The 15854-nt window shown below is 39.9% G+C and overlaps 1 protein-coding gene across 2 annotated transcripts in view; it reads right to left on the bottom strand.

The window, feature by feature from the left end:
- Ebf2 (EBF transcription factor 2) overlaps positions 1-15854 on the bottom strand; it is a 183560-nt gene that overhangs the window by 9527 nt on the left and 158179 nt on the right. For both annotated transcript variants that reach the window (XM_003479363.4, XM_063234898.1), the window contains exons 11-15: positions 11685-11773; positions 10274-10339; positions 10014-10191; positions 8300-8485; positions 560-727 (exon numbers count right to left, since the gene is read on the bottom strand). In XM_003479363.4, the coding sequence (XP_003479411.2) occupies positions 560-727; positions 8300-8485; positions 10014-10191; positions 10274-10339; positions 11685-11773 (687 nt within the window). The remainder of the gene's footprint in view (positions 1-559; positions 728-8299; positions 8486-10013; positions 10192-10273; positions 10340-11684; positions 11774-15854) is intronic.

Genomic DNA, 15854 nt, shown 5'->3' on the forward strand with positions numbered 1-15854 from the left:
TATCATATTTTAGGATGCCGCTCAAAAGTGGGTTTGACGGGTGATATTAATTTTTGCTCTTAGAAGCAGGATGTCTCTTCCTCTTCCTTCCCTACCCAACCCCTCACCGGGCACCTGCTATCAATTTGGCTAGCATGTGATAGAGTTCTCGGAAGTTGCTGGTTGCTTCTGATGGCTCCCTGCATGTGTGCCCTGGGGAGGTGGATGCCCTGCAGACAGCAAGAAAGCTAGGTAAAAAGTACTTGCCACGTGGTATGGGGGGGGGGTGACCACGCACCTTCCAGGGACAGTGCCACAGCACTGGGGAGACATTCCTCACTGCATATGCTCCCCCAAGTGAAGCTGGGATCTGTGCTTGGTGACATCCTCCCCTCCCTCTCCTTCTTGTAGATGGGATATGAGCCCAGCGGCCAAGCCACTCATGACCCGGGGTGGAAGCACCACAGCATCTCTTTGTGGGTGCATGGTGAGAGCTATGGAGCCAGGCTCTCTTCTGCTATGGCTCTGCAGGCCCCAAGACACCTGTCCCAGGCGCCCCCGCAGCCCTGCCTTCGCTTACCTCTGAATCCGTTTCCATTGCCACTGGAGCAGGCAGGTGAAGGGGAGCCCTGGGGCCTGATGACAGGGGCAAAGGCACTCTTCTGTTTGACAGCAGGAAAAACTGAAGAGGAGAACGGGAGGATGGAGGACGTGCTGGAAGAGCCAACGGTGGGACTTGATGACATGACTGGAAAGCAAAGGGACAGCTTGCTTCAGAACAGGGCTCATCCAGAAAGTCAGGTCCTTCTTCAGTACCCCCATCTGCCACAGTTTTATTGAGAAGTCATGGATTTCAAGGCATTGTTCCAGATTCCAGGGATATTCTTTTAAGAGGAATGTGTTAGCAATCTCCTTGTGTCCATGGAGGGGGCTGGAGGTGGGGACCAGACACATGTGACTAGTGATGTGGCAGTGATCTCATTGGAGGGACACCACAGAGCCAGGAAGATGGCGCACTCCTGCCTGGGAGGCTGGAGGAGGCACCAGCCAGAGCAGGTGTGACCGGGCAGCATGCATGGGAAGCATGACATTGGAGACTAAGACCAGTGTGCCTGAAAAAGCGCCCATTCCCCAGCCTCAGGGCCTTTTCCTGTACCCCACCAAGAACGCCTCTCTGGGAGCTATGTGCCACACTGGCTACCCCCAGGGCCCCAAAGCTTTGCTGTACAGGGTTAACATCTTCACAGAGAGAGCATCTCTATGGGCCACTTTCTCATTAAGTGTAAAACTTTATTAACATTTAGCAGATCGCCCCCTCTCCTTGGACTTCCAGGGCTCCTGGGAAATAAAGCTGTAAGGCTGCCTCCCAAGACGTGATGTGTAGGAAAACCCCAGTAATATTAACACTACTAACATTAAAATCACGTAAGGGGAGCCAAAAGGAAAGGGCTATGATTTCCAAGAAAAATAAAGGCAACTGACACAAGGAAGGGGCCTACCTGTTGACTTCAGATAACTCAACGAGTTGCATGGTGCAAAAGAGAATTTTATCTGTTATCTCTGCTTGTTCATAAGCGGAGTAAATTTCACAAAGGTTTAAGAAAAAAAAAAAAACGGAACAAAGGAGGTGGGTGTGATGGTCCATGCCTGCAATCCTAGCACTTTGGGAGGCTGAGGCAGGAGGATTACAAATTCAAGTCTAGCCTGGGCAACTTAGCAAGAATCTGTCTCAAAATAAAAAATACACACAGAAAAAGGAGGAGGGCTGGAAGGAGGATTGACAAGTACAAAGTGAACTGAAGGTCGAGTATTTCGATGTCTTATGGTAAACATATATAAAATTATAGTGCAGTTATGCAACCTATGAGCATTCATAGAGGTCACCTCCAATAGTACAATGTCATTTATAGCAGAGCTGCAAACCGAAGAAACAAAACAAAAAGCAACCAAAAAAACACAAAACAAAGCTCTCTCTAAACACTACTTATTCTTAGGTAGTCCTGGCCCTGATTTTTAAAACTCAGGAGAAAGAGTAACTGAGTACCTCCACATCTCTTTCTTCAGTCAATATAAGTAAAAGGAAAAAAAGGTAGAAAAGAATTCAGGAAGAGCCTTGTATAATACTTGAAGGGCTGCGTGCGTAAGAAATTGGGGTAACTCAGCCTACCAAGAAAGGATGCAGGTTAAGCACCAGGAGTGGGTCTTACTAATAATTCCAACCCAAATCTCCTCTTCCAGCCTTAGTCTCACACCCCATGCAACCAGGAAATAAAAGGCCGCTTCTCGAGGCAGGAGGGTTGTTGCAAGTTCGAGGTCAGTCTGGGCTGCAAAGTGAGTTCAAGACCAGCCTGAACTTCGGAGTGAGACCCTGTCTCAAAAAGACAAAAAACAACAACAAAAGACAACTCTTCCTTTTCTAGGAGGCGCAGAAGCCAGGGCAGAAGCGAAGCTGAGACTTAGGAAGCTCTGGTTCTCGCTGCAGACCGCTCTACTGTAGTACAGGATTTGAGTTGGCAGCAGCGGGCGCCAGCCTCTTCCAGCATGATCAGGGCTTTTCCACGCACACTGTGTCCCCTTCTGATCTCATCGACCTCACTGTTACAAACTTGTTCTTCCTGCTAATGGATCCCAACCTGAAGTGTGGCTCGAACGCATTTGCTTCTTAGGAGAAGGAGCTGTCTCTAGCTTTACTAAGAGTCATTAAAGAACTGCTACAGAGTGGAGACACCACAGAGCCTCGTAAATACTTTTTAACGAAACTTTCATAAAAATGTCAAATTAATTTAAAATTTAATGCAGCCGTATCGCAAATTCTAAAAGGAATTTTAACTCATGTAGTTTAGCACACACAATTTTTGTGTTTATATGTTTCAATAATGAGACTGTAAGAGTCAGAGAGTTTTATCAAAATTTTCTTTTAAGTAGAAAGGGGGGGCGTTAATTGAGATACTGAAAGTTATGATAAATCTGCACCAGTGATGCTAGTTTAATGCTCACACAGAAATAGGCAAACAAGTCCTTGGAGCAAAAGAGTCCCAAAATAGTTCTGGGTATGTATGAGAACTGAGACGGAATAAAGGTGACACTTCATTGTTATATTAGTAGGGAAAAAACTCATAGAAACAATATGGCAACAATTTGGGGACTCCAATTGAGACTGTATCTTCATGTTCAACATCAAAGTAGAGCTAAACAGATTAAGCAGTATCTGTGAAAACAAAATCACAAAAGTGCTAGCAGGAAAGGTAGAGAGGTTATACAATTTACATAATTCTTTCAGCACCAAAGCCTAAACTGTAATTTACAGGATGGACCTGACATATACTGAGAAATGTAGAATACTCACAGAGAGAGAGAGAGACAGAGACAGAGACAAAGACAGAGACAGAGAGACAGAGAGAGACAGGGACAGAGAGAGACAGAGAGACAGAGACAGACAGAGAGACAGAGACAGAGACACAGAGAGACAGAGACAGAGAGAACGCACAAATGACAAGTTAAAACTGCAGTACTCATTTAGATATGTTTGTGTCCTCAACAGCTCATATGATTTTGTAAGTTAATTAGAAAAAGAAAACTACCTCAGTAGGAAAATGGGCAAAGGACACCAAAAGGAAATCACAAGAGGAGAAATGAGATGACCAAGAGACCCATAGAGAAGCACTCAAATCGATTAATAATAAAGTGCTAATTAAAATGATAACAAGATGTTATTTTCCACTTACTAAATTAATAAAGATTAAGGAAAAATTCACAGGACAAGGAGACATATATGCCCTATCTTCTGAGGGAAGAATCAATCTCCCCGAAGGGATTTTGGCATTACACAGTAAAGTATTTTCAAATGCGTGTATCCTTTAACCTACTAATTTAATCTCTAGAAATTAATCCCAAGGATATAATCATGAATATGCAAAAAATATATCCAAGGGTGTTCCAATAAAAATGAAAAATTGAGAAATAAGTTAAGTGACCTTCACTAGAGTAAACTATGTTAAATCCACACAATAAAATGTTATATGAACTTTAAAACTAGCACTGGAAAAATATTTAGTATGGAAATATATTCCCCCTCAGGTGGAAAAAGTCAATTACATAATAACATACATCAAACCCACTTTCACTGAAACAAAAAATACATATAGCAAAATGTAGACGTGTGGGATGTATATGCAAAATTTTAGCCACGATGTCTCTGGGTGATGAAATTTTGAGTATTCTTAAATTGTAGCCCTTTTACTTGTCTATTCTTTCAAAATTTCTTTTTTTATATGTAATAGACATGTATTACTTTAATGTAGGAGAAATCAATAAAAGCTATAAAAACTTAAAAATAAGAAAATTTCTGTTTCATTGCTAAGAAATAATGAAGTCCTTAGCAGTAAGCAGACAGCTTTCCCAAGTGATATTAAACTGTCTGATTTACAGCTTTACTGTCTGTAAGCGAAGTTTGTCTATTAATTCCTGTAATACACAAAAAGCAGAGCCTAACATTCTCAAATTTCTATGGAAAGATGATGCTTGTAATTCATTTCTGAAAAAAAAAAACAACATCCTTTTAAATATCTGTACTCCATGCTCAGGACCCAAGGCTGCACCACTAAAGGATTTTATGCAGCCTGGCTCCATGTCTGTGATCATGTCACAGCCAGCTGTATCAGCCTGCTTCCGTCCACTCCTCCTTCACTGATTTGATAGCAGAATCTCATCAGATGTACAGCTGGACAAACCCTGCAATTTTCAAACTGTATCTATCCCTGACTACAAAAAATGTATTTTAAAAATTAACAATGTTATCTCTGCATAGAAATAGTATGTCCTTTTCTCTTTTTTAACCTATACATGCTATTCAAGATGTCTGTAATGTTATTATAGAAGTTTTTTTCTAAAAGAGTACATCCAATTGTTATAAAAGAGGTTTTTTTTTAGAGTAGGAATGGGCTTTCTTTTAAAAAAAAAAACAACTATGGCCATATGTTCTACATTTTCAACAACGATCATTTAATATTCTACAATAGAAAATGCTTTAATATTTATTTCTGCAAATATAAAAATATTGAAGCCGAGGGTCTGGTCTAAGATTCTGTAACTGAAGTAGGAATCTCAATTGACAGGCTGGCTTCCTGCCGGCATGGATACCGTCCCACACTTTGGGTTGGCTTGGTGGTTGTTCTACTCTGGAAGAAGTGGTCCCCATGGGTGTTGCAGGCTTGTAGGGTGGACCATCTTTGGGGACAACAGAGCACATCATTTCAGGAAAGCTGATCATACATACTGCCAATTGAGAATTTCTCTGGACATCTATCTCTCCATGGACAAAGGCCAACTAAAGGCAAGCACGTCTGGCCCAGAAACCTATGTGAATGTGGGCAGTTCAGAAAAAACTACTTTTCTTCTTACAAGGATTGATTGGCTTGCATGGTCCCAGCTGGATCTCACCGGGCACACATCCTCCTCTGCACCGAGCCATTGCATTTGCTGGCGCTCAGGGGTCTGTCAGCATTTCATTATAACCCCCTATTGTCAGGGGCTTAGAATTCAGCCATAAAAACTTGCACTGAGCTGGAACTTGGCACACACAGCTACCGCCAGGAAGTGAAGTTTGTATGTAAAATTGAAAAAACATCTGTTTGGCCATTTTTTTGAAGTTGTGTGAGAGCAAAAGCAGGAAAGATACAGGTTTTTGATCCTCTGCACTGGCTGTAATGCAAGTCAAACTTGCCTGAGAGGCTTGGCCTTATTTCTTTCTTAACGTTTCTGGCAAGTGATTGCTCCATGGCCCAGCTACATCAGACTTATTTAAAAAATGGAACACAAAAGCAAAGGATTGTGTTTACAGATACAAGCAACTGAACTGACAAAATCTTTTCTTTCCCCTGGGCTGTGTGTGTGTGTGTGTGTGTGTGTGTGTGTGTGTGTGTATAAATATTTCCCAGAGAACTGAAGACTTCATGGGTTAGAAATTCAGGGCAGGTGCTACTGTGATAAACTCCACTGGGTATCTGGTATTTCTGAAGTGGGGGAATTTGATTGTAATCAATGCACTATTTGGAATCCCAAGCCCAGTGTACAATTCCTTCAGATGCTTCCCCAGGACTGAAGGTGCAAATGCTGACACACAGCACGACAGGAGCCAAGAAGGGTCCTCTCTGCCTCTCCCACTCATGATGAGGCAGAATGCAAGCCTCTCTTCCTCTTTTTCTTCTTCTGTGTATGCTGTTGTTCAAACAGATGACTTAAAGATTTTCTTGTGGCACTGGGGTTCAGTGATCAGAAAATCACTTGCAGGAGTGGGAAGGACTCCTTCCTACCAGAAGGATTATCTAGTAAGAAACACCAGGCAATGAACGCTCATCTGAGTCTGTGTCTGAGTCTCTTTCTGCCTCTCTGTCTCTTTCTCTTCTACTCTTTTTTTCTTCTCTCTCTTTCTCTACCACATCATACATTGTATTATTTGACCAACCAATTTTTTAATCTATAAAAAGTGTCAAATGGAGAGAATTTTAATTGGTTCAGTCTGAAAATACGCTATAAACATGTTAAATATTTTCATAGTATTGAATAATTTTAAAACATCATTCTGAGTCTAGTGACAGGTGCTTTAATTCAATATCTACTACTTCTTGGCTGTGACCAAGCTTCTTTTAGAAAGGAAATGATCAGGATCATTATTAAACCCACGTCACAAGGTCACTGTGAGGATCTACCTGGACTCTAGGTGAGGACATGCTTTGTAAGCTAGAAGTGTAATGCGATTGCCAACTACTCTTGCTGCTGCCGTCCTGATGCTGTGACAGTATTTGCCCAATGGCTCTCCTGGCAACGTGCCCCTTGTGGGACTGCTAAAGAGGTGGCCCCTTTCCACAGTGGGGGCCTCACCCCTGAGGAAGTGGGGGAAGGCCTTCCTTCCTCTGGTTTCAGCAGCAACAATGTCCACGCTCCTTCTAAGCTCCTTCAAAGAGTAACGTGTGGACATAAAGTCTTACAACAACACTCCTGTCTTGGCTTTAGCATTGCATAGTCAAAACCAAATTAAGGGTTCCTTTGAAGGAACTAAATGTTAGCTACCCTTGCTCTTAGATTTATAATTTTCCTAAACATATTTTCTTTTTTTTTTTTTAATCTCACGTTCCTATTAGTTTCTATTTTGTATGTCCCCACTACCATTTGACTACTATGAATCCTCAAAATATTTTTGGTACAATGTAAAAAAACAAGTAAGAAAATCAATCAGTCCATAATTCATTCCTTAGACCACTGTAACTAACCTGGGTCATATGACAAGATACATGTCTCTGCAGCAACAGAATTCCAGCTCTTCTGAAAGAAACGACCTCCATGACCATCTGCTACTCGGTGCTACACCCATCCCACATGGCGCAGTGCTGACTGCAACTTGAACACGTGACCCAGAAATAACTCATGTGTGTTCCCAGGAAACCAACGGCTGAAAGGCTGTGAGATGCAGCCTGCTCTCCGTGTTGCTTTCCGGGCCATGGCAGACATGGCCGTGTGTTGACCCTGACATGCCTTTGCTCGTGGCACAAGGGACCTATTCTTGGTGACAAGAAGGTGAGCTGCAGGGCTTCGTGACCACACTCAGCATTCCAAGCGCACCATCTTCACTCACTTGGGCTCTGCATGCCGCCATGTGCCCTGGCCTGAAGTGTTCCCCATGTAGGTTTGAAAAGCACACACTCTCAGGGTCCTGGGACGGTTGTGTAAGCTCCTGAGCTCACTCCCAAAGTGCCCCAAATGGGTTTTCACAACTTCCCAAGCCATGAACTCTGCTGTGAGACCACAGACAAAGAGGTTCTATCTCCATATACTGTAACATGACATACTCTCTGGAGGTACTTAAGGGAGAAGAAAGCCATGCCACAAAGAAAAAGAATTAGCACAATGTAACCAAATAACTTAAAGCCATCAAAATCTGTGCCAAAATTACTGCCTCTCTCCATTCTGGCCCAATGATCTTGGGTAAATTAGCTAGCTGCCAAGAGCTCAAGCTGCTTTGCCTACAACATGGAAATATTAACTTCAGAAAGTCCTTATAAAGATTAAAAAACATAATACATCTATTAATGCACCTGTTTTCTTTCTTTCCTGTGGGGTTTTGCATAGCCTGATGAATTGAAGTCCGGGTAGAGGGGAAAAAACGAAGGGCGGGAAGGATATTTCATCAGGGAATGGGCTTAATTTCCATACGTTAGTAAGACTTAGCAGTGAAGCTTCTCTACCTCCCAACCCTCCAAATGCTGGAACGGTAAAACTCAGAGACACAGAGGCCTGCAGAGCCATGTGATGGTGGGGCACTTACTTCCATACGGGGAGCCTGTGGGCGAGCCGTTCAGAAATCCTGGCGATCCCGGAACGCCTAGGTTGGCCATGGGGACGTTGCTGTAGCCGTTCATACTGTTACTGGAGGTGCTGTAATTAGACTGCTGCGGGGTGGAGCTGGAGGAGTATCCCCGAGGGGAGATGCTGCTTGTGTTGCGGATGTACCCTTGACAAGGAAGGAAAAGTCCAGATAAACCAAGCAGCACCCACGGATAGCACAGGTCCACGGGGGCCCAGACCATCATACCCCGAGCTACTCCTGGGTAGCCATGGGAAAGGAGAGTTTGCTTTCAGATTAAGTTTTTAAATTGACATATAGCATTTGTAGAAACCCATAAAGTACATGCTGTGTGATATTCTGACTCATGTAGACAACATAACAATGATCAAATCAAGGGAACCAACTTATCTGTCACTGTATCTATCATTTCTTGGTGTAGGAAATATTTACAATCCTCTCTCTAAGCTATTTTGAAATAGACAGAAAATTATTAACTGTGATCATGCAACTATGCCATGCACTAGAACTTATTCCTGAGCTCCAGCAGTATTTTTATATCCAATAAGCAAGTCTTCTGCATTTGATATCCGCTCTTTCTTCTTTCACACCTGCACTTAGCATGTCCAGCTCACAGGAAGGAACTGGAGGGAAGCGATCTCTAGTTGTATCTCATAGGACACTGGAGTCCTTTGAGAGTTTAAGTGGAGTCACTGAGAAAAGTATTGGATGGGCAGGGGAAGCAGGGTAGGCAGGTGGTATATACTGTGCGTCTCTTGAAGACATATTAGATCCCACCCGCTCTTTTGTAGGACAAACTCACCTTAGGCAAAAAGAATAAGGAGCTCTCTTCCAACAGATGGACAAAACTAAAGGTAAATTATCCCCAGGTTCTGTCACAGCAGTCCCAACTGTGTGTTAGGACAGTTACTCCTTTTAAAAGTGATTTATGATATACTAGCCCTTTAATAATGAAGTCGTCCTCAGTAAAAAAAAAAAAAAAAATATATATATATATATATATACATATATTATATATACATATACTTTCTTGGTGTAAGTCTAGCTGGTTATATGAGTTCATTGCTATATATTCGTTTTTATTTTTAAAGGCAACAAAGTTTTATTAAAGGTAGGAAAAGAAATAGATTCTGCAGAGCAATTTGGGCCAAGTAAAAGCAGGAACAAAAGTACACACTACCATCTGAGGGCAGGCAGCCATGCAAGAGAGAACACAAGGCCTCTGTATTTGCATAAAAGATAATACACAAGAGATATTACCAAATAAAAGCAAGTTGCTTACTCTTGGTTAACAAAAAAGAGAGAGCTGGGTATAATAAATGCTCACAATGATAATTAGCTTTTTTATTATTCAACCTGATTATAACAATAGTAGAAGTATAAATTGTATTCAATTAATACCTGTAAACCGAGTTCCCATATGGCTAAACCCTTTTACAGTGATCACAGGCAACCTTCCCTTTGAGTATTTCCAGGAAATGGGACCTACATGGTACCCAGAAAGTTAGAATCTGACAATATGCCACCTTTGATGCTGAAACAATGGAATCCGTGGTGGTGTGGCTTATCCGGGACACTCTTCTGGCTGGGTTGGCTGATGCTCTGTTACTCCCCCAGAGCCAGTCTCTTAAATGTAGAAGACAGGTTGGAATTCTGACTCTGAGAAAGGCAGTACCTTGATTATTTCCTTGTGTTGACTCAGAGATGCTAACTCCAAGCTGGCTGCCATATGAATTGATTCCCATCATGCTGCTGTGCGCTGGGGAGCTGGAAAGAGCTGGAATCTGGCTGGGATTCCTGGGCACACTATAGAGGGCTTCAGCAATGTCTGCAGCTCGCTTCAAAATGATGTCCTACAAAATGGAAGATTAGAGTGAGCATTTCATCCACCATGAGGAGACCAACTTACTAAGGCATAAGATTGAGGGGTCTAACCTGGTTATTGTGGGGTGTACCATAGAGGGCTTCCACTAAATCTGCAGCTCTTTTTAACAGCATTTCCTGCAAAAATAAATAAATAAATAAAATTTTTTTAAAAAGGGAAAAGGGGTACAATCAACAGTAAAACTCAAAATGACAAACTAGAGAAAATTACAGATTAAAAAAGTTCTATGCATCCCTTCCAAAGGTAAGTAATTACCATTAGGCTCAATACTTGATTTGACAGGTAGAATATACTCATTCCTTTTAAAGGTTTCTACCAATTAGGTATCTACATGAAGTTCACAGCTACACAGTGGCTCTGCAGAAGGTTGTACTGTCCCAGACAAAAAAGAAAGTCAACCAAACTGAGGGTGGAGTTGGTTAAACTTAATATCATGGACGTTCTATTACAAGCTACTTTCAGAGCACTGTATTGAAAAACTCTGGTGCTCTAATTAACCAAATGCTCTCAAAATGATTGATGGACTTGAGCTTTGCTGCTTGCCAAGGAGTTGTCCAGAGTACTGAAATCATCTTGGCACTGCTTTCTGCAAAATTTTATTCCAATAAAGATGGATTCGTTCAATAATATTTCCCCCTGTTCACTTTAACCAGAGAGAATTACTAAGCACTAATCCCTCTCCACTCATTCTGTCTTTTCCACCTCCTGTTTTTTACAGCCTTTTAAATTGCTATTAACCTACTTTCCAGATATCATCTAATTTAATGGTGGGGCTGGGGATTTTTCCAGGAGGATAATAAAGGTGTGAAGCAACTAGTACTTGGATTTTACTCCCAGTACAGAATAGAGCACAAGGTATATTATAATTTGGACATTTGAAGTGCAAGTATAAATGTCAACATTTAACAGTTTCTCATTAGTTGAATGACAACTAATAAAATGATGTATTTTTTTAAAAGACAGTCTACACTATGGGTCAGATCTACAATGTAGTTTTCATAAGTAAATTCGTTGAAAAATGATACACTTTACAGATGTGTGGACAGAGGCTTTATTATATTCTGATGTACAAATTAGCCCCTTGATAAATACTTGGTTATGGGTTGATACCTTCCTGCAATTATGGGTAAAAAAATTATATTTAAATACAAAGGAGTGAAAGCTACCCTTTTAAGCAACTAGGCAAATATTTATTTTCACGAAATTGACAACATTTTATATATTGAATATTCTTGTAGTGAATCTATTTTATATGCCAAATTTTCAGATTTCCTCCAAGATTAAACATATTTCATAGTTAGTAGAAACTTTGCATTCATCTGGTATTTAAGTCTAGCCAATCCAAGGCTTGATTAATTTCAATGGGAGTTAAGTGGCTGGATTTACCTAATTTTGCTGAACTTTTAATATTTGCTGAATTTTTATAGAAAGATTTCCATGTCTATCTCCAAAGCACGTTACCTTCGCTAATCTCTCTGGGTCTCCAGGATGCCTTGGAATAACTTTCTGCAGTCTCTGGAAGCCATAGTCTATGGTGGGTTCATTTAATGCTGAAAGACAAAAAAGCCTCTCTGAGTCTGCATACGGGCCATAAAACAAAGCTTGTACTGAGTCTTCACAAGTACCAGGAAGTTTCTGGTGCCATCTTAAGAGCTGGTGCACAAGGGACGCCATCATTTGGGGGTTTTGCTATTGACACTGGTTAATTCATACACAAATTTGGAAGTTATAATAATTTTATGACTTCCCATTAGAACACCATTTCAAACTTCCAGGATTATTAAAATTATCTAATTGTTTCTTCCTTAAAGCACATGCCCCCTACAATTCTGTGACCATTTTCAAGCAGTCAAAATATACAACCATCGAACACTACTTTCACAGTATTTCCTCTTCTATTTTGCCTCTCTCCTGTTTCCCAAGAATAATTTTTGATCCACTTATTCTTCTAAATATCACCTTTTATAGTAATTCTCTCAAATATTGTATCTATGCATATAAAAACATATGATCTTATTCTCATAAAACCCTTTGCTGAAAAAATTTAAAAAACCATTTTTTTGCTAAATACATGTTCACAATTTGCCATCATATTTAGCAACCTGCACATTATTATAGATACCACTGCCAAGTCTGCGAGAGCAGAACTCACTTTGTTTCTCCACTGTGTTCACCTTGTTGAAGACCAACCCTAGCACACAGTAGGCACCTAGCAATTCTAAAACAAATGAGTGAATGAAGACATGATATTGTTCAATAACTGTACTACTATAGAGTTTTCAGAGTTTGTTCCTTCATTCTTTCTTTTCCCCCTCTTCATTTCTCAAGTCTGTGGTTTAAATTTTATGTTTCTTAAATGCATGAGCAAAGTAAAGTAAAAGATACAAAGGACTTAATAACAATTGCCAACACTCCTATTAGGCAGCAATAAACACTGGGAGGTGAATTTTTTAATTTGCATAAGTATCTTTCGAACATCTGTTGATATTATTCTGTCAAAACAACACATTTTACCTAAAAAATATAAATGATTTAAAATATATAACAAAAATACAATCACTTACAAATCCACCAATTAAGAGACAACCAGGATTAATATTTTTTAATCTCTCTAGATTTAAACACACACAACACAAATAATATTCACAGTCATATAACCTACTTTTTAACCACTTAAAAATACTGTATATTATAAACTTTTCCCCATGCTATTAAATATTTTATAAGATTATTTAAAATTCCTGCATACTTTTCCACGACATGGTCTATAATTTATTTAAAGAGCCTCCTAATGTTGGGCATGTAATGTAATCCTAGTTTCTCACTATTATAAAAATTAGAGCAATAATTATCCTTTGCACATAACTTTAATTATCTCAATTGGAAAATGCCAAGAGTTAGAATTACTGGACCAAAAATTATGATTTATATTTAAGGGCTTTTACATATAATGTCAAGTCATTCCTTAGAACTGTATATGAATTTATTCTCCCTCCAGGAATGCGTACAGTCATTTTGTTTGGTAATAGTCATTACGTTCTGTAATCAACAGTGATATTCATAATTTTTTTATTTTTGCTGCTCGTCATCATTTCTCTTCTTACAAACTTCTTAATATTTTCTGCGCTCTTTTCTACTGAGGATTAGTCTTTTCTTTTTACTTGTAAAAATACTTTATTAAGATTCTTAACACTTGGTCATCATGTAACATTATCACATCTCAAATTTGTCCATACGTGTCATATAAAAAGGCCATCCTGACTCCGAGATCTATTAAACACACACATCTTCAGGCACACAAACACTCAAAGAGGTACACCGTCATGAGCCACATACAAATTCAATCAACAATAAGCCACATATACCACAGTTTATAACTCAGAGCCCAGGAGTGAGTAAAGCAGGCTCTATTACCTGATTCTATGTAAAAACACTCTATGATGTTTATACAGCCAACAAATCACCTAAGGACACATTTTCCAGAATGTACTCTCATTGGTAGGCAATGCATGCCTATATGCATACACCATATACAGGAAATCTTAAGTGATTTAACTTATGTAGATTGCATTTTATCATGGAATATTAAATATGTACCCTTGTCACAACTTTACATCACATGCTGTGCAGTAGCTTCCAGATACTTAGTTCTGTTGCATTGACTCATGCTTGTATTGTGGGTAAGAATCAGATTCTTGTAGTTATGACATGCAATATTTGTGCCCTTCCACAAATACACGTACTTTCAAAACTGCATTTCTCTCAAACTATCCATTTTTTCTTCCATATGGACCTTAAGGAAATTTCAGAACATATTTCAGTTTCATTATACCTATAAGTAAAGGAAAAAATTGATCTTACAATATCAATATTCCATCTTCTTTAGGTCACCAGAAAGGGGTACTGAGTTCTTTATATTGGTGTAAAGTTTTCTATTTTGTTATGCTCTTAATTCTGATTGTGAATACGGTATCACTCTACCATACCTTCTGAGAATTCTCTCTTAATGTCTAGAAACACTTCTGACTTTTCACACGTGTGCAAGCAGTAGAGGTGTGAGGATGGTTTGCAGCCACTTACAGTAGGGTCATCAAGAGAATCAACTGTAGAGTCAAATAGGACCTGAGTCTGAATTCCAGTCTCACTACTAGTTTTTGTCATTTAAAACGCGTCTCATGGTTGGTGACCAAAATTAATGAAAATAATTTATACAATGTCCCCACACAGGGCTTGGCATATAAAGATCATAATCAAAGGCAGCCACCATTATTTTGAAACCAACCCGACACACAGCACTGTATTCTTCCATTTCTTCTCTTTGCATTCATAACATTTACATATAATGATCACTTCTGCCTTTTTTTAGAGATATAGTAATCCTGTTTAGTTCTTGTATTTACATTCTTGTACTGGCTAAAATTTCTCAAACTATACTCAAAAGTGAGGATGATGGATAATTCTCATTTGTTTTTCTCTAAACAGAAAAGACATTTCACCACCAAATACTGTGTTGGTTATTTGAGATAGATATTATTTATCATGCTTCAATCAATTTTATCAGAATGTGGTGGAATTCCAGCAAACTGAAATCATAAAAATTTTCTCCTTGATTCATTTATATTTTATATCATATATTTTATAATATAATATTTCACAATTAAACATTAATTCATGGATGTTGATATAATTTTTTTAGTATATTTATACATTCCATTTGTTGATTTTTTTAATGATTGCTGGTGTGAGGATTAAACCAATCATGTTACTAAGAACACTATCCAGCACACAGTGATCACGCACAGACTGGTTGTCGTTAATGTTAAGGGATGACGTGTCCACGTGAAGAACTGGGCTTGTGCACACTGTTCTGTTCCACACAGGAATGGATCTTATTTTATACCAGCTTTGAAAGTAAAATGAAAAGCTGTCTGTATTTTAGCCTGTTCTCTACAAAACTTGTACAGCATGGACAGTATCACTTGAACAAGAGTTTGAAAGTAACATTGCTTTTGTCAAGGCCACCAGCATTTTAAGTAAACCAAGAACTTTGCCATTCTAATCTCAATGAGCAGCTAGCCTTTGGTGATGCCCATATCCCCTCCCTCTGGAACGTTCCTCCCTGAGTTCTGCCGTGCTCTGGCCTCCCTCTGCCCACGGTGTCTCAGCCCACTTTGAGGACTGCTCTTTCTCTGCCTGTTTATAAATGTGCGTGCTCCTCCATGCTGTTGCCAAGATCTTTGTCCTGTCTGTACATTCTCCTGGACAACTTAATCTTGGCCCCTCTGATTCCTACACCCAGCTGCACGCTGACCATTGATACCGCTAGCCAGGCAACCGACCAGGGAGTCAGCCTACCAGACCCAGCTGCTGGCTGAACATTCCTTCTGGGATGTGCCATGGGCTCCTCCCACCCCAGATCTCCTGATTCATTGGGTTCCCAGTGAAAAGCAACATCTCCCAACAGATTCCCCTCCAGAAACCTTGGGTTTATTCCCAGTATCATTTTTCTTAAGAAAAGCACTCATTTACTCCCGATTTTGCATGTTTTATTGTAAATTAAACACAGGATTTGTTTAAAATTTCTACCCTCTGTCTCTCATCCTACCTCCCCTCTTCGTTGTAATCTCCTAA

This window comes from Cavia porcellus, unplaced genomic scaffold, assembly GCF_034190915.1.
Source record: "Cavia porcellus strain 051 isolate PalLab524CR breed Dunkin Hartley unplaced genomic scaffold, mCavPor4.1 scaffold_24, whole genome shotgun sequence".
In the NCBI taxonomy this organism is placed as follows: Eukaryota; Metazoa; Chordata; class Mammalia; order Rodentia; family Caviidae; genus Cavia; species Cavia porcellus.